The 19992-nt window shown below is 44.9% G+C and overlaps 1 protein-coding gene across 6 annotated transcripts in view; it reads right to left on the reverse strand.

Moving 5' to 3' along the window:
• Positions 1–19992, reverse strand: part of RUNX2 (runt-related transcription factor 2) — a 229870-nt gene that overhangs the window by 102189 nt on the left and 107689 nt on the right. For 2 of the 6 annotated variants that reach the window (XM_005860947.2, XM_005860949.2), the window contains 2 exons: positions 11231–11296; positions 5233–9491 (listed from right to left, as the gene is read on the reverse strand). The exons of 2 other annotated variants lie outside the window; for them this stretch is intronic. In XM_005860947.2, the coding sequence (XP_005861009.1) occupies positions 9013–9491; positions 11231–11296 (545 nt within the window). In that variant the 3' untranslated portion in view covers positions 5233–9012. Of the gene's footprint in view, positions 1–5232; positions 9492–11230; positions 11297–19992 lie in introns of those variants that run through there. 2 more of the 6 variants (XM_005860950.2, XM_005860944.2) reach the window with 1 other exon arrangement.

Consider the following 19992-nt stretch of genomic DNA (forward strand, 5'->3'; position numbering starts at 1 on the left):
ATTTTTTCCCATTGATTTTAGAGAGAAGGGGAGAGACAGAGAAAGAGAAACATCCGATGTGACATCAATTGGTTGCCTCCCACACTGGCCTGGACCCAGCTACCTGCCCTTGACTGGAATCGAACCTGGGATCCTTCAATCCGAAGGCCAACACTCTATCCACTGAGCCAACCGGCCAGGGCCAAGAAGACGGTTTAAACACACTGCCTAAAAGGAGGAAGGGCACCGTGGCTTTCAAGATTGAAATATGAAGTGGCTGTTAGAGAGGACAGAATCAGGCTGAGGCATCGCTGGAATATGTAAAGATGGCTCCTCTCATTCAGGGGCAGAAGAATAAAGAGAGACTCACAGAGAAAATGAAAGTGAAACTGGTCCGATTGGCTGAACGGTCTGGGATAGATGGAGTTATAAAAAAAATAAATGACCTAATTTAAAAAGGAAAGGATGTCAAAGGAGATTTAGGTCATGGTTATTCGTTCCCACACCATTAGGCATGTCACATGAGTATACTGTTCGCTCTTTGCTGTTTTTAAATAATAAATTTGCACAGTGGTATCAATCCATCATCCCATTGTGTGTTAGGAGTTGCTGGTACCTTCTTCTCTCAAAAACCCCTAGCACTCTGCCGCAGGCTCCTGTGTCTCCCAGTTCCCCGGAGCCTGTGCTGTAATCCCACTTCCGTTCTCCACACCCGCTCATCCAGCACTGCGGGCTCCCAGGAGAAATGTCCCAAGGCCTGACGTGTACAGGCCACACGAGGCCTGGCTGCAATTCTGTGTCCTGTCTCTTGTTATGGAGACAAGAGTACGTCTTGAGAGGCTTTTGTGGAAGAATTTTAGCATTTTGCTATATGGCCTTGATTTCTTTAGGAGAATGACGGGTGGGGGGGTCTGATTTTTTTTTTATGCCTCCAAATCCACACACACAAAAAATTTCTCTCTCTCTCTCTCTTTTTTTGGGGGGAGAGGGAGGAGGTAATCCTCACCCAAGGATATTTTTTCCCATTGATTTTAGAGAGAAGGGGAGAGACAGAGAAAGAGAAACATCCGATGTGACATCCATTGGTTGCCTCCCACACTGGCCTGGACCCAGCTACCTGCCCTTGACTGGAATCGAACCTGGGATCCTTCGATCCGAAGGCCAACACTCTATCCACTGAGCCAACCGGCCAGGGCCAAGAAGACGGTTTAAACACACTGCCTAAAAGGAGGAAGGGCACCGTGGCTTTCAAGATTGAAATATGAAGTGGCTGTTAGAGAGGACAGAATCAGGCTGAGGCATCGCTGGAATATGTAAAGATGGCTCCTCTCATTCAGGGGCAGAAGAATAAAGAGAGACTCACAGAGAAAATGAAAGTGAAACTGGTCCGATTGGCTGAACGGTCTGGGATAGATGGAGTTATAAAAAAAATAAATGACCTAATTTAAAAAGGAAAGGATGTCAAAGGAGATTTAGGTCATGGTTATTCGTTCCCACACCATTAGGCATGTCACATGAGTATACTGTTCGCTCTTTGCTGTTTTTAAATAATAAATTTGCACAGTGGTATCAATCCATCATCCCATTGTGTGTTAGGAGTTGCTGGTACCTTCTTCTCTCAAAAACCCCTAGCACTCTGCCGCAGGCTCCTGTGTCTCCCAGTTCCCCGGAGCCTGTGCTGTAATCCCACTTCCGTTCTCCACACCCGCTCATCCAGCACTGCGGGCTCCCAGGAGAAATGTCCCAAGGCCTGACGTGTACAGGCCACACGAGGCCTGGCTGCAATTCTGTGTCCTGTCTCTTGTTATGGAGACAAGAGTACGTCTTGAGAGGCTTTTGTGGAAGAATTTTAGCATTTTGCTATATGGCCTTGATTTCTTTAGGAGAATGACGGGTGGGGGGGGGATTCTTTCTGTTGGTTCTGGGGTGGGACAGAATGACCTGGGATGAAGATAGCAATCCAGGAGTTATGTATGCAATGCTCAAACAGAAAGCAGGTTTTCCAGAAAACCCCACAGAGTGGCCAGACATTACTGCACCAAGATAATAAGACCAAGAATTAAAATAAGTTTTAGTAAAGGTTCAGTGGGTTCCCAAAAATTTGGTCCTTGGCTTTTCCAACTGCTTGAGCATGTCTGAACAGCAGGGCTGGTTGAATCATAGAAAGCTTTTGAATAAAAGTTTTATAAAAATTAGTAATAACCCTTCTTAAATGTCAGCTTCACCGTGCTCCTGGCATTTGGGGGGCACCCAGTGTCCCTGGTCCCCTCTAAATAAACTATTTGAAGAGGGGTAATTGCTTCTTCACCACATGTGGGGTGAAGGTGGTGCTCTACATTTGCAGGAATAACAGACACCGGAGGCAAATGAATGCTGTATCAAGAGGCATGTGTGTGTGCGCCGTGAGCTTCATCTTCCCCTGAGTGTCTGCTAGGGTGCCTCCTTCCATCCTCCACCCTCCCTCCTGCCTCCTTTAGGGCATGTAGACATGCGCGCGCGCGCGCACACACACACACACACACACCTTGTATGTATTACCCTTAGCACCTGCAGTGGAGCCTTTTCTTTGCTGAATTTTAATTCATAACATTTCTAAAAACTTCAATTCCAAGCTCTCCTGACTGAGTAGCTACCGATGGAAAAGCCCTGGGAAGTCACAGAGTGCACAGAAAGAGTAGCCAGGAGGAGTGGATGCCTAGGCCTTTGCTCAGAGCTCCTAATTTAAACAGAGCATCAGCTGTCCCTGCCCTGGCTCTTACATAGCCATCCTTAAGCACCTTCTCCAGGCCCAAGGAGAGAGCCAAGGAAGGAAGAGCAGAGATGGGTGGGAAACAAACTAGAGTAGCTGGTGTACGTAGACCTGGTGTGCAGGCCAGCTGTCTCAGCACCTGCACAGTCTTTGCACCAGCCCCGGGCAGCTCTCCCCACAGGCATCCTTCCCGGCCCTCCGTGCTGACTGTAGGGGCAAATGCATGAGTTGGCCTGGGATCTCACAGGTGAGCGGGCCCATGCTCACTAGAACTTGGCAGTCAGTTGAGTTGTTCCCAGACAAACGTAGTGACTATGCTAGTCTTATCATAAGCCTCCAACCTTTTTTGATGGAGGCTTATCCATCCATCAAACCATTGTTTCCTAGGACTAGTCTCTAAAATGATTTTCAAATAATTGGGACACAGAGACCAGCTGACTGGCTGCCTGTTTACCTAACAATCGAGGTGGGGTTGTTTGCTTAAATCAGACACCCGTGCCTATTTCTGCTGCGGCTCTTCAATGGGTCGTTATTGTGAATCACCCGTTCCCACAGGGAATGAGAAGTGAGCCCACGGAGCTCCCCAGGCCCTGCTCTCAGCCTGTGAATGAGGGCTCCCCCACCTCCTCCCTTGCCTTTTCAGGCTGTTTTCAAATCCCATAAATATAAACACGTGGCTCTTCAGCCGCATCTGTAGATAATAACTTCAGGGGGCTTCCTGTTTACATGGCGATACCCATTTCCCAGCCAAATAAACTCTGGGACAGAGAGCTGAGGTGTATATGGGGCCATCTCGGCTGGGATTGAGTTAACAGGAAACACCCACTCTGGGAGAAATGTCTGATGATTAAATATTTGGGGGGCAGGCGGCACAAGGGGTCAAAAACACTGCAGAAATTGCTTTCTTCTCCCGCCTGTCGTTTCCCGTAAGAAACAGAAGCAGCCATGATAAACATGGCCAAGCGTCCAGGCCTAACAAAGCCCACAGCTGTGCTGATCATGGCTGTACCGTGCAATGCAGAGAGGAGGAGGGACGGGGTCGGCAAGGCCAGGAGCCTCTGGCGCAGCACACCCAAACCTTAGGGTGCCAGCAGGAGATGGGCTGGAACAGGCTGATGTACCCCCACCACTGGGAAGCCCCTCCGTCTTCTCCCTGGCCCTGGCTGTAATGTTTCAATGAGCAATGTTTCCGCACACCAGACCTGTCAGTAAGCCTAGCCTGAGAATTTAGAGAGAGCCCCTAGCCCAGCGGTTCTCAATTCGGGGGGTGGGGGTGGGGGGGAGAGTTGTTCCTCCCAGGGGACATCTGGCGATGTCTGGAGACATTTTTCTTTGTCAGGACTGGGGCTGTGCCACTGGCATCTAGTGGGTGAAAGCCAGGGCTGCTGCTGAACCCCCAGTGCGCAGGGCCCCACTCCCTCCATACACACCGAAGCACCACCCAGCCGGAAACGTCCCTAGTGCCATGGCCTAGCCCAGCGCCTTTCCATAAACCAAGAACCTGAGCCCCAGAAGAGACCCAGCTGGAGCGGGAGAGAACGCCACTGTGCCCACCTCCCATGCGACGCCTTCTAAGGTCACACAGATGTTTAATTTAAAAGGATAAATAAGTATACATCCTCAGAGAGTTGCAAACAAGTTCCCTGGCCTAAGTCCACTCAAGTGCTTTTAGGATGTCTCTTAGTCTCAGAAATGAGCTGTTTCCACGGTTTCTCAGAAAACAGGGCCCGAGGGCTAAGAGTGAGCAGATCTTAAGGAGGCCTCTAACTAGAGCGTGACGTGTGCCACTGACCAGCTCTTGAGCTCCTCTACACTAGTTTCCTGGTCCCCGTGTTAGAACTGTGGTCAGCCAAGGCCTACAGACAGCACAGACGTAGAAAAAGCCACCACTCTACCCAGGCCCTCAGCCTCGTCACCGGGGAGGGACTTACCAAAAACAAACCATGGCCCAGAAAAAAAAAATCTGAAAACTATAGTTATGCTCACGAGTAGAATTTTTCTGAGGCTAGAGCTCTCCAGGCCAAAATCCTTTCTCACTTATCCTTGGGCTTTGGTTGACTGTCTTTTTAAGAACCCAAAAGAGATGTGGGAAGGCACGTAGACGACCCACTGTGGCTGGGCAGCCTGTGATCTGACTACAGGCAGGGGTGTACTTGCTGGCCCGTTCACGTGCTCAGAGATTAGAATCATGGAACCATCGAGGCTGCTGTCTTTACACACTGAGCCGTCCATAGTTGGCCAAAGGGGTGAGCATTCTTTCCTTCAGACACAGGCTGATAAGGAAGTGAATTCGCTGCTAGATTCTTCGCCCACCCCTCTTCAGGAGGAGGACAGGAACCCAGCGCTTACCAAGTTTTTTTTCCCCTCTCATCAGTAACACAGGCTCTCTGCTCTCATGCAGCCCTGGCAAGGCCTATGACCAATAAGTGCCCAGGTGTAGGCAGGAGCAGGCGTGAGACTAGAGAAGAAACCGCAGATGAGAAAAGACCCAATGTACACACATAACAAAACCAAAAAAAGCCATTTTATTGAAAATTAAATTCAAACTTCAAATTAATATTACAATCATGAGAAAAATGCCAAATAATTCAATTTACAGTTGCAACATACAATACAAATAGTCCCTTTGAAGTTCAGAGTAAACTCGTCCACAATCGTGACCTGTGGCACAAAGCAGAATTTGTACAATATGTGCATGGGAAGCAAATCTTGGGCAATAGCGATTGGAAAAAAAATAAAAATGAAAAGCTTGTATTTACACAAAATGCTACACATATTTTTGTTCCACAGAAATCTAAGAATGGTAAAGCATATCCAAAAAAATGGAATTTTATTCAGAATACCTAAGAAATTACTGTAAGTTATGGTTTTGGCTGATATAGTTCAAAGTACTGCAGTAAAAAGCGAACAGTTATTTGTAAACATGAAGTAAACAAACATCTAAAAAATCCTCACATAGAAAATATTTTTTAAAGGCATTATCTTTTTTTTTTAAGAATAACAAATCAAGGAATGGAAGAGCTGTCCTTTATTTTATTTGTTCTCGTTCTTTCGGATATCATCGATATTTTTGCTAAAGCTTTGTGTTTCCATGTATTACCCTGGACTCTGAGTCAGTCCCTTTCCTGGGAATGGAGGGAGCTCTCTAAGCCAGCAAGCAAAACCCTTCTCCCCTCTGAATTTGCAATGGATGGTCCCTGATCGTGGGATTTCTCTGCTCATTTTTGAAAGGCTCTGGCGGGGGTAAGACAGTCTGAAGAGCAAACAATAGCTAATCTGTCGCGTCTCCCAGTTCCAGGCTGGATGTGATTTCACAATCTAAAGCCAAAGCTGTGGTGCCTGCTCTGGAGCTCTGACAGGTTACACTGGGGACAGAGGAGCGGCTGTGGGCCACGCTGGGAACGCCAGCAACCTGTGTGCTCTTTCAACCTGAAGGAAACAGCGAGTGTTGGCTCGTGCGTGGTGCCAGAGCAGCAGTAAGGCTGTGCTTTGGTCTTGAAATCACCAATCATACTCGTGACCCAGTGCAAATGAAGGGTTCATTAAAAAAAAAAAAAAAGGAAAAAAAAAAATTTAACCCCCAGGCCAAAAAAAAAGGGCAGAATTTGATCTAAAAATGTAAATTACCCCATTGGAGTGGTTGGAGTGAGGGTGGAAGGATGACGTGCTTGAATGTTTCCCATGGAAGAAAAAAAAAAAGTTTAAGTGTTCCTGGGTTGCTGCCTGCAGCCACTATAATAGCATTTCAACACAAAAGCATCCCTAAGGTCACTTGGTATGTGTACTGTAAACTTAAAAAAGCCCTTTTTACATTAGAAACTAACGTACAAATATAGTACCTTTTTTTTATTAAATAGGGTACAGCTGGCACTGGCGGTAACATTTTTATGTCAATTAATTAAAGTTGAAATGTGTAACCAGACACTGGCTTCTTTAAGTGCTGCTGAAACAAACATACACATTTTACACTTACAAATAAATGGACAGTGGCATGCTTCAAGCTACCACACACAAACAATAAATAGTATCAGTTACTACTTCCATCTTCCTTAAGTAATAGAAAAGTGGCTTCTTGATCTAAGCATACTTGGTATACAACCTTTAGAAGGCAACGTGTTTTGTTTTGGTTTGGTTTCCCCTCAATTTTTATTAGGAGGAATCGGGATGAACTCCAAGGGGGGACTCCCAGGCGCGAGGCACAGGTCCCACAGCCCGGCAAGCTGTCCTACAACACTTGGCAGCTTAGAAAAGTGGGCTTGAGAGTCACTAGAGAGAGCAAGGGGCCCTTGGGGGCTGGAGGCAAATCTCTACCCAGTTCTGCCAATAGGGGCACAGAATTCAAACGAAGGGGCCCTGCCCTGTGGGGGAGGTGGGCGGGGATTGGCCTGGTGGTGTCATGACATGGTCCTGGCTTGGATTATTAAGGATTCACACTTGAGAATTCGCCATGTGGCTGCCAGGAGAGGTCAAAGTGCATCCATCCTACCGGAGGGCTTTTGCTCAAGTTCATAGACAGTAGTAGACACCAGACTCCACATAGTTTTGCCTTCCCTTTACCCTCCACTGTGAGAAATCCGAATGTCTGAGATTGTATGTAGGGCCCTGAAGGCTGGTATGTTCTCTCAGATCGGCCCTGTGCTGGGACTGGCCTGCTGCTTCAGAGGACCCTGCTCCCATAAGGCAATGGCTTAATTCTGCTCCTTTAAATGCAAATTCTGTGGAGAGGTGCCAGGGGCTCCCCTGACCTACTGCTTGGTAAGGCGGGTGCGCTGGGAAGCGCTGGTGCAGTTCTGCGTTCCTGTGCTGTGTGTATCATTACTGCTCCCTTAGCCACAGGTGTGGCTGTAGGCTCACTGTGTCTTCACTATGCAGCCTGGCGATTTAGAGTTCTGCTAGGAAACCACAGAACGTTTTCTGCAGTTCAAGGACTCTTTGTGCTTGTCTTTTTTTTTTTAATATGACAAGAGTCATCGCTATTTGAAATAAATGAGAAAACCACATCACTCCAGCATTTCATGCTGATAAAGGGCAACCTAAGTGATAAAGGGCTGAGAGTTGTCTTTTAAAATCCCTAATTATTGCTTTAAAAGGCAAAGCTGTGTTAGAGGCAATCAAAGATCTGAAAGAACTAAACAGAACATTTCCTTCATACATCACAAAAACAAGCTACATCTAAAATATTTGGAGATGGAAGTATTTTTAAAAATCACATTGTGCCCGGATGAACTGAAATTGCTTAGCAATATTTCAGGTATGGCTCTAGCCCCGAAGAAATTTGTTATTTAATAAAGAGCACTTTTAGAGACCGAAGTCAACACATCAATACACTAAGAAATGTTTCAAGGGTCCAAATGACATTAAATAATTATAAATATATCTTTAAAGTTATATGACCATTCACTTAGCAAGTTACCTCAGATTTTACACATATTCATAATTTAAAAAAAACAATAACACACAGCCAACACAAACACTATCTATATCATTATGGCTATAATAAGGTATTGCCATTTTCAGTTTTGCATAAAAGGAGGAGAGGGGTTTCAGGATGGTATTTCTTTTTGGTTAAATGGGAAAAGGGGAGGAAAAAGTACAAAAAAGTAAAATAAAATAACCTTTCCTGATCAGTATTTTTGAAGTCACTTTCTTAAAGTAGGAAAAAAAGAAAAGAAAAAAAACTGAACTGACCAGTTCAAAGGGGTACTTGCAGCAAGTCTGAAGGCCAGGGTGGGAACAGTTACACTGCCATGGAAGCATCCATGCTGCCTCCTTCCCTTTGCGTGCACCGCGACTGGCTCTGCCAGCGGGTCTGCAGGTGCACGGGCCCCACGCGGCTGCACCCGTGAGGACGTGTGGTTTGAGCAGAGAGGAAGTGCTTTGCTCTTCTTCCTCCTGAACCTGGAGTCCACCTCTCTGAATCGGCATATGAACAGTTTATTAATAACAGACCAAACAACAGCGACAAAAATACCTTTTTTCTTTTGTTTGTAAAAGTGTGTGTGTGTGTGTGTGTGTGTGTGTGGTGTGTTTCTAGTTAAAGAAAAATAGATCAAAAACAACCTGAAACCTGATTATGATTGTCTCTCTCGGGCCTTTTGCTTCTCAACAGCTACCCTCTTACGGTTGCAAGAGCATGACCGAGTGAGTGAAAAATCTTCTAAGAAATAGGCACTTTGTAGATAGCTGATCGATATACATATATACGCACTCTCTCTATATATATGTATATATTGAGACATTTGGGATGTGGCTCCCAGATACCGCTGGGCCACGGCTGAGGAATTTCAATATGGTCGCCAAACGGATTCATCCATTCTGCCACTAGAATTCAAGACAGTTGGGGAACTGCTGTGGCTTCCATCAGCGTCAACACCATCATTCTGGTTAGGCAAATTGGGGTTTAATAGCGTGCTGCCATTCGAGGTGGTGGTGCATGGCGGGAGCATTCTGGAGGGAGAGCGGTCTCCCCCCGGCACCATGGGGAACTGATAGGATCCTGACGAAGTGCCATAGTAGAGATATGGAGTGCTGCTGGCCTGGAAGGGTCCGCTCTGGCTTTGGGAAGAGCCGGGGTAGGGTGGTGGCAGGTAGGTGTGGTAGTGGGTGGTGGCGGACATACCGAGGGACATGCCTGAGGTGACTGGCGGGGTGTAAGTAAAGGTGGCTGGATAGTGCATTCGTGGGTTGGAGAAGCGGCTCTCAGTGAGGGATGAAATGCTTGGGAACTGCCTGGGGTCTGAAAAAGGGCCCAGTTCTGAAGCACCTAAAAATTACAACAGAAGATGGGGGAAAAAATCTGTAAATATCAATTAAAATAATGAAAGAATTTTTTACAAGAAAAAAGAAAACTTTAGCTTCCCCCACAGGAACAGCAAGCCACAAACAGACCTTCAAACGCACAGGTCACTGCAGTCTTTTTTTTTCCCTCCCCGCCTCTTAGCGGCATTTTGTCCTTAAGCTCCTCACCCCCAGAGAACATCAAAGGGCTTTAAAAACCCAAACGTGTGCTAGGTCCTAGGTGTAAACCAACCCAACACTCATCATATAGATTCACTCACCAGACTTTCACACTGAATCTTCATTGATTGTTTTCTCTCTTTTTGTTTCTCATTGCACCTCACATATTTGAAAGTGACATTTTTTTTTTACTAAGGCATACGAGCTTCATTTTCTCAACCAAATGGAAAGGAATTCCAAAACCATCAGTTTTGCTATTGGTACTCTTGGCCCCCCTTCATCAATGAAGGGACTTTAAAAAGATACCCTAACATGTTCCTATCACTTCTTTTCAACTTGTGAAATGATTTAAAATCTTCTTTATCTTAGAAACAGATTTCAAAAATCAAACCAGACTGCAATCAAAGAAGATTTCAATGTATTCTCAACTAAATTATCTGGGGATATATAAGGAGGGTCTAGCCCTTAGAATTCTCCCGAGGGTCATAAACTAAATAAGTAGCTTTAAAAAGGGGGCTTATGCCTGACCATAGGTTGAGCATCGACCTATGAACCAATTCCTGGTCAGGGTGCATGCCTGAGTTGCAGGCTCGATCCCCAGTAGGGGGCATGCAGGAAGGAGCCAATCAATGATTCTCATCACTGATGTTTCTCTCTCACCCTCTCCCTTACTCTCTGAAATTAATAAAAACATATTAACAATTAAAAAATGAAAATAAGTAAAAGGAGGGCTTAGTACCCAGAAATCATTGCATTTCAAGCCTCGGTAGTAGATATAGGACTGATTTAGGCCAGGTGCTGACAGTAGTTTTTGTGAAAGGCTCTCTGGGTAGGGGACCCATGAGGAGGGCACGTCACCATCCATGTAGCAGGCCCCCGTACCACATCCTACAGAATTCGCTTCAGGCCACTTTGAACAGGTAACAGGGAGACAAAGATGGTTTCCCCTGAAATGCGCAGTCCTTAGCTGCTAAAACCAACAGTGTGCTTCCTTAACTGATGTTTCTGGTACTGAGCATATGAAACCACAGTTATAAACCACTTCATGTGGAAATCAGTTTTCAAAGATCGGGTTATGATTTTCTAAAATTGACAGAATTGTGACAAGCCCTTTTATGATACCAGTGTTCTTAAGGTTTTGACCGCATCTGAAATCTTCCAATTCTTTGAATCTCGTGTATTTGCTTTTCTGATAGCTGTTCTCTATCAGGGGAAGCACCTGGGAACCCGTGAAGCCTTAAGGAGTAGGTACTTCTTCAGCCCCATTTTTATTTAGCACTTGTTCTTAGATGCTCCAATACTTGTTGAGTGAATAACTCTAATACTTTTCTTTCAAGGTGCTGAGTGAGGGTTGTTCATTTTTGTTAAAGTGCACACTGCCTGTGACCTTCATAAAATGCCAGGACTTTGTGCCACGGTGTGCATTTGTAATAAAAACGTGACTGTTAAAAGCCATATGTCGTTAACAAAAGTTTTTCTCACCAATCCGACAGTAGCCATCAGACAGCCCACCCGGCCCAGCCCAGCAATGGTTAAAAGTCTCACCTGCCTGGCTCTTCTTACTGAGAGGGGAAGGCCAGAGGCAGAAGTCAGAGGTGGCAGTGTCATCATCTGTAAAACGAGGGGGATGAGCTCTAAGTTCCCTTCCATCTACGTTCTATGCCGCGAACTCCAAGACAGAAGGAGAAGCAACAGCCGTAAAGGAGCGGGAGGCAGGGAAGTTCCCACCCCCTCATTAGTACTTTCCCGGAATCCACAGGCCCCAGAAGCAGAGGGTAGAAAGCTAGTGAGCAGCTTCTAATACCAGAAGCAAACACTTTCAAGATGACAAACCAAAACTAACACCGTCTGGGCAGTTACCCTCTGCTTTTTATAAATTCTTCCATCCTCCACCGGCCTCTACCTAAGCCCTCCCAAATACGAAATTCTGACAAGCTCAAGCTGAAACACGGAGAAGTAGCGATTATGACAGAATCGCAAACGGGAGCAGACGAGATGGAACGTCTCCCCGCCCCGCGCTCATGAATGCCGTGCAGGAGACAGGCACACCGCGAGGCCACAGATGTTCCTCGGCCCCCTTTCCCTGCAGAGCATCTAGGTGAACTTGAGTTGGCAGAGCTAATAGTTACAGGCGGGCCACTTCTGTACACATTAAGCTCAATGCCCGGATCATGTGAAAGAAACCAGAATAATGTGAGCAATTTCCAACAGAAGTCACACTTAAAACATCAACGTCTGCCCCCCACCCCCTGGCCCAAAGGCAGAGAGCTCACACAGAGAGGCTTGCCAACGTAAAAAACTGCTTCTCATGGGCATTTGTACTTAAAATGTACTGTAGTCATAATTAAAATTCCATGTGGTTTCCCTTGTTTTGATGCAGAAGCCTTATTAAAACCCTTTATGTGGGGCCCGCCAGTAAACTCCAATATGGTTTTGAATTTATCCCTCCACCTTTTCTATTTTACCTGATACATTTTGCTGATGTTTTTATTATCCGTAGCATGCCAGGATCACTGCACTTTTTCAGTTTATGGATGCCAGCTAATGCAAATTGACATTCATTTTTCAATTAATGAGCTCTGGTTGTGGTTTATAGGAAACAATGCAACAAATTTCTGCTGGGTTTACAGAATTTTGACCAATCATTTTTGGTCCCTGGAGACTGTCAGGTTTTGAGCAGTAACTCCTTCTGGGCAAAGAGAGCTAATGCGGACATTAAATAAATTACACGGTAATTTTTATAACTTACAAAAAATAGAACTTTCTGGAAGTTGCTTAGTCATTTTGTGTTTACAAGAAATGTTTCTGAAACATACTGCAATGTGTTCTGTATGAAGAACACAGTATCATATGAGATCTCTTACATCAGCGATTTTCACCCAGTATGCCGCAAGAATTTTTAGAATATGCAATACCTGACTGTTTAGTCAGGGGCACTGACCTTTTTTCTGTGATTCTGTCAAAAAAATGACAACAGCCAACATAGCAATAGCTGTCTGGTGTTTATGAATCAAAATCATACTTATTTTCTTTTGTCAGATCAGCAAAAAATATACTTTTGGTGTGCCACAGAATTTTAGTAATTAGTTTATGTGTGTCATGAGATGAAAAAGTTGAAAATCGCTGCCTTATAATAATCTATGATGGGGCGATGTTAACAACATAAACCCTTTCCTCATCTTCAATTTGTTTATAATAATCATTGCAGGAATAAATGGTATAATTAGTTTTCCTTTCATCGAATAGTGTTCAATCTCTAATTCTAATTTCTGTTGTGTATATGAACTCAGGTGTTCTGTTAGACAGCCTTCTTGGGTTATTTTGACACCGTGTCCCGAATTATTCATCCCTGTGTCACTAGCCACATTGCAACTACAAATTTTAAAAATAGCCCTAGATATTATATTAATGAAAGTAAAGAAAAGATGAATCTATTTTTTAAAAGGGTCAGGATGAAAGCCTGGAGAGTTTGGGATGTACTGTTACCCGAGTCTAATTTTATAAATGTGAGGCCAAGGTTCAGTAACCGCTTCAGTGCTGTGCCTTGTAGCCTCTGAGCTCCCCAGAGAAGTTTAAACTCCTGACTACAACCTACTGATTAAACTAAGCCAGTGCTGCCAGAAGTTACTTGAAGCCCATGATAAACGTGGGACATCTTCCCGATGGGCTGGTTTTACTCCACCTGGAGTCAGGGTAGACCGTACAACAAACATGGATATGATATGGGCTAAATGCAACACCTGGGTGAATTTTTAGACAAACAAAATGTGACTTTAACAAAAAAAAAAAAAAGAAAAAACCTTTGCACTTGTGAAGCTTTAGGCTATGTCTCCAGATCCCCTAAAGCACCCTCTTACCTTCCCCTGCTGGGGAAGAAAAACTCAAATCCCTCATCTACTGGGTAGATCATCCTAATCTAACCCGTTGATAAATAGGAAAGGGAAGGCCCAGAGAAGGGGAGCCATTTATTCTACAAAATCAAGCAGTTTAAGAGAGATTGAGCCACAAACTAGCCAGATCTCTTTGACTTCTAACCTCTTTGCAATCTCATTTGTCCTGAAGGAATCTGGTTGACACAATCACAGATACATATATATTTCCTGCCTTAAAAGTCTATTTGCGTAAGTACATTCGCCTGAAAATAGTTAAGTAGGCTCTTCTGGTGCCTACATATTGGCCCAATGAGAGTTACGGTCTTTGGAATACTATTAAGAACTCTTTTAAGTCCTGTTGTTGATCTAACCTACTCAATAGTGAGCAATTAGTTCGGTTGCTTATGACATAATGTGAATGAGACCAAGGTCAAGGGTTTGATTCCCTAAAGACCTGCTGGCTTCCTATAGATACATTTCATTCCAGACCTGCTATCTCCCCTAGCCACAGTCAGACAGCTTGCAAATGAATGTAGCTATCACAAACACAGATGCAAAAACCTTGCTCATTCAAATAGCAGCAGCAGCAGCAAAAGCTTTTCATAACCTCATATACATGGGGAAGAATAGTATAATAAGATGCCCTTGACACACAAATAAAAATAAAATCAATGTTAAAAATAAAAAAATATCTATTTCCCCTTCCTCCGCCCAAGATCTATGGGTAAAAAGGAAATGGCCTCTCTTTACCCAACCAGGTTTCTTGGGTCTTCAAAGCAAGAAAGTGTGGTGGAAAAAAGGGAAACCAAGATAAGGGAAGATAAAAGAGAACCTCTGATCTTTAATACTGGTCGCCTGCCACTCCCCACTCAGCATCTTTCACACACTGCTTGTTAATGCCAGCGATCCCGCCCGGGTCACGCTTAACTCGTAACTGCAGAGTGGGCTGTTGAGGGCAGAGATCTGTAGAACCCTTGTTTATCTCCCCTTCAGTGCTCAATAACAACAATACTTGATGTGTCCAAGCCTTTCCCTAGTGCTTTAGCATACATTTTCTCATTTAGGCCCTCAATAAATAATGGTTGGTTGAAAATGAGCAAGGAGATCTCTAGAATGAAAGGAAATAGTAGTGTTTTGTTTTTTTTTAAATAACAGACTGGGTACTCGCCATTTGAGGCTGTCAGCTAGGAAACACTGTGCCGTGTCTCGTGCCCCGTAAACAGTGGAATTACACATCCCAGCTGAGGAGGAAGGTCGGGCCGAGGAAAAGAAAAAGGGGCCTCAATCCAGGCGGGACATCCGTCGGCATATTTAGAATTGTCTGCCCTGCTTCTTTAACGCAAGGGTATAAATGTGCATCATGAAAAGCCATCATACTTCTCAGCAGTGAGGTGTGAACTTCCAAGCTTCATTGGGGCCTTTTAAGTGATAGGAGTTATTGCTCCAACAAATCTCACATAAAGTCCAAGTACTTTTTTATGAACCCCCTCGCGGTGTTCTTCCTACTGGAACATATAATACACAAGCTCTCTAGGGCTGCTCTCCTCTAAGAATCTTCTTCCCCCTCTACAACCTTTTGGCGGCCCCCTCCACAACTGCTCTATTATATGATTTCCTATTTCACTCCCGTTCCAATAGCATTTACTTTCCATATCATTCTTTCGGGCTCTTAGTCAATACTTTACTGAATTATTAGCTGTTACGTAGCCTGTTCTCTCCAACTGTAAAGTAAGCTTTGGATGGTCAAGGTCATGATTCATTTTCCTCTCCTATCCCTCAGAATCTTCAATACTCGAAGAGCTTACACTTTTTTTAAAATTTGGTGTATGAGTGGAGGGATACAAGAATGAATAAGTGAATTAGGGATCAGGAACTCTGTATGATAACTGGCATATTTTTGACACATTAAAAAAATTAATATAGTAAGAATTAAGCAATGCTGGCATCCAACCTGAAACGTAATCTGAATCCCATTCCACCCATAAAATTCTCTCTAAAGAGTGTTCAAAGCTCTTCCCAGGCATCACTACGTCACCTGACCTCATGTTTCACACAGGCGCCCGCACATGGCAGTTGCCACTGGTGAACAGACAGATGCCTCTGTTTTGTCACCGGTGTTGTCCCCAGTCTCCTTAGAGACTGTATCTGTGTAAGTCTACACTGAGGAGCCATGGGGAGAAGACATGGAGGAGGACGGGGGCCATGCCTGTCTGGCCCACAGGCAAGTTAGTGAGCACACTCGCCCTAGGGCCCCAGGGTAACCGCTGCCCCTGCAGTCCTGTTATTTCATGTTTGGAGTAGGAGGTAAAGGTAACCGAGGGTGAAGCTCACGTGCTGCATGAATTTCTAGACTAATACATAGAGCTGGTGTGTCAGAGTTCTCAGGGATCATAGATGGCCTTTGTAGATGAAGAAACGGAGATACGGCGGGTCTGAGGGGCATCACAAGATTAAAACGTGATTCTACCCAGGTGGGAGCCTTCTACTCCACCTCTGCTGCTGCCCACAGCGTGACGGGGGAAGGGTGGAGGAGCAGCTCCCTGGCTTTCCTTAGATCTGCATTTGTGAAAACACACCTGGGAGGGGAGCATCTTCCACTTACGCTACCTTTCCAGGTGGCAGAGCCTTAAAACCAGAGGGTGTCACCCCCAACCAGCACAGGCCAGCCACTTCTCACCGGCATGACTCAGCAACTCTGTCAAAAATAAAGACGAGGCTATTGGCGTATTCAGAGTCCCCTGTCCTCCTTTACGAAGGTCATGTCCCACTACTCCTCAGTGTGAACCCCCTCTTCATGGCAGGCCATGTACTCAGGACCCCCCTGGAGCTGGGTTCATGCTCTCCCCAGACTCCTGCCACCTCTCTTCTCTCTCTCAGACCAAGTAAGTAAGCCCGGTCTTTAGAGCTCACCACTACACAGGGACTTCCCAGCCACACAAATTCTCACCATCTTTTCTTTATCATATGCATATTGAGTATTTAGGATGTAAAGTTTACCTCTCCGTGCATTTTAAGGAGTTGTCACTGGTTTTACATAAGTATTTTCATTTTCCAACTAAAGGAAAACAAATGAAGAATAAGAACCCGTGTCCTTTTTGATCCTACCTAGTACATAGCCTGGTGCTGAGAAGAGATGGGTTCTTAAAAAAAAAAAAGTGCTAAACGAATAAATTACCAGCATAGTCTCAAAGCAGGCGACATGACAGAGCAGAAATGCTATGTAAACATTACCCCAAATCAATCTTAGACTATATGCAGACCATTATTTTGCATTTTCTACATTGATGTTTTTAAGGGATTTTACATCGATTTCCTTCATTTCCCTGAATTTATCTCCTTACACTAAAATGATCAGGTATCTATCACTAAATTAATTTTACTTTTAATTTCACTAGATAATAACTGGAAAATATATCTTACATGGGAGAAATGTAATGGGTCATGCTGATGGAGAAGAAACCAGCAAAATGAGAATTTGAAATTAATTTTTAAGATAATGAAAGATCAGACTAGCAAACTCCATCGTTTCGCCGTTTTGCAAAAGAGTGGAAAAGCGCCTCGACTATCCAGTATAAATATTTATTTTCCGTGTTGTAATGAATTGTACTTTTCCACTGCATGCTCACAAATTCTGAAAGACCAGCTGATCCCAAGGCTAAGAAAGTATGCTATGCTGAGGGAAAGGGGCGGGGGAAACCCAAAACCTGGCAATTTTCAGAAACTTCCACCATTCCTTAAAGTCACCCAAATTTTGAGGATATTGTTGGAATAATATATTTCCTCTTTGTGAAGGGAAAGGAGGCAGGCGGTAGAAGAGGTGTGAGTGTGTGTGTATGTGTTCAGAGGGAGAGTAAGAGAGAAGGAAGAAACCAAGGTTTGGGGGTGGGGGGAGAAACGGAGGAAAAATGAGAGAGATCTTCTTGCTAGGCCTTGATTAAGAACTTTTTAAAGGCTAGGAAGGGTGGATAGTCTTTGAAACCAGATCCGCTGCAGGAAGGAGGCCAGCACCCAGGACACCGTGTCTTTCAGAAGAGGCCACCCACGGTGCCGCGGCGGTCATATGACTGCTCTGTCACATCCTGAAGCCATTTCCAGCCCATGCACACGTCTGTGCTCCCATTTAGAGAGGATGGGATATATTGGGAACACACATATGGAAACACTTTCAGAGAATCAGTTTCCATGAAATTCATAATGAGCCAAGTGGCTTCAGATGTGGTTGCGTTCCTCCGATTAGCCAGGAAAAAAAAAAAAAGAGGAAAAAAGGAAGAAAAAAGGGACAAATCCACCCTTTCAGACCTTATTTCAGTTTCAGAGAAATTAAAAACCACTAATGACTTATGGCTACCAAAACATGGAGCCACAATTAAGAAAGGAGGAACTAGGAAAAGGAGGGAAAGACGTTTAGAAGCAGCAGTCTATCTCTCCTAAAAATAACAGCTTTGACATCAGTAATCTCATCTTCAATCGGGAGGAGGCTCTCCTGTGATGGTATCTGCCTGGAGTGGATGAATTTTCTGACAATCTGGCAGAATGTTGCACGCATGCGCACATGGGGGGGGGGGCAATGCGGAGGGAGGCGGAGGCTAGAGGACCGGCTCTTATTTGATAACATATGTGGCCAATTAAGATTATTTTAAAAATTGCAACTAAATGATAAATTGTTCCTAAGTAAATCTTTCAAAAAAGCTCAAATGCAGAAGGGACAGCCTGGTATGTTCCTGTGGCCTGCTCTAGTGGTAACTCAGACTATATTAAAAGCATAAATTTATGAACTGGTTGAGATGTATGTTACATATTAGACACCGCAGCCTAGGTGATAGGAAAGCATGAAATACAGGAAGAGAACAAATGGGGGAGGGTTTTTTAAGAGGGACGTTGAACTGATATTAGTAAGTTAAAACATTGTTTTTATATTACATACAAAACACTGGCATATCATGGGGTAAAAATTCACATGAATTTTAAGATAAAACCTGAGGCTTGAAAATGCTCACCAGGCGGGAGCTGGGGTTGTCTGGGGTTATGTCAGCAGACTGGGAGATCAGGAGCAGGGAAGGAGCCGTGGAGTCCGCTCTGCCTTTGGGGTTCTTCCGTGGAAAAATCTGAGGAGTGCTTCTTTCAAGCTTGGTAGCAAGCCTAAGCCCATTGTTTAGGAATGTTCTGACTCAGGGTTGCTTGATGATGGGCTGGGAACCAGTACTGGCTATTGCTTAACAGACCGGTTTTTGCTTTGCTCCAAGCATAGGGCTCCTGCAGTGCTTTCATATTCACAGTAACCCAGCACGTTACAGGTTTGCTAAGAGGAAAGAGTGGCTAACCAAACAACTGAGATGCAATGGCCCCCATCTACAGAGGATCTGTATCCAAACACTTTCGTTATAGCGTTAAATCCTCATCACAGCCTTGTGAGGTAGACAGTGTCACTGGCCCACTGCACAGGGCTCAACGGCCACAGTCTGCTCCACGATGTCAGACTCAGTGCCCTTTTCTGGCAGATTCTAACAGACCGGCCATGTCTACCTCGGCGGCAATGATGAAAGGGTTCTGGTCACTTCTCAATGACAGCTCTGGAGATGGAGATGGGCTGTGGAATGGGGAGGATGAGTGCCAGGTATCTGCCATGCCCTGGAGTTCTCAACCTGTCTTTACCACGGATGTTCTGAGTGATCCACAGCAAATCTTGTAAGGGGCTGGCAAGAGCATAGAAAATAGCAAACACCTCCATCTCAAAAGGACATTCCTTGTTACTGGTACTAGCAGAGCCTGAGAAGAAGGAAACTGAAAAGATTGGGTCCAAACTAGAAAAGACAGGAGAATCAGAATCCTGAGATTCCCAATTAGCCCCACACACCCAGTTCCAGGCCCAACCAAACTCTGCCTGCTACGGCGGGAAAAGGAGCAAACCACCCCCACAGAGGCCACGTCCCACACAGCGTGAATGCGCACGCTGTGTTTCCTGACGGAGCCTCGGTTCTCCACGTCTAAAAGTAGGAACAGATCTGCTCTTTTAAATCTAGCACAAATCCAGTCTCAGACCATCCCTGTGACGGAGTCTAGCACTGATCCTGAGAGGCCCAGGAAAAGGAGGAGTGGCTCCAGGCAGCAGCTGCCCCCCAAGGCACTATCACTCAAAACCTGGCAAGCTTGAGGGACAGTTTTCAAATAGAATCCTGCTCCAAAGGTTTAGCACCCTGGTGTGGTCCAACAGCCCTGAGACCATACTGGACCTTAAAGCACGTGACTCAAACCACCCAATGCCCCAAGACCCAGAACTTGAACAAGATTACCAAAATGCTGTTCCGTCTCTCTAAGTCAGCTAGTTCCAAGAGGTTTGGCTATCCCAGTCCTAACAATCCATATTAATCTAGGATCAAAGCCACAGACTTTAGCCTCCGTACTGTATCCTGCCAGCTCCTATCCTTATCTTTGCCC

The sequence above is a fragment of the Myotis brandtii genome, unplaced genomic scaffold, assembly GCF_000412655.1.
Source record: "Myotis brandtii unplaced genomic scaffold, ASM41265v1 scaffold143, whole genome shotgun sequence".
Lineage (NCBI taxonomy): Eukaryota > Metazoa > Chordata > Mammalia > Chiroptera > Vespertilionidae > Myotis > Myotis brandtii.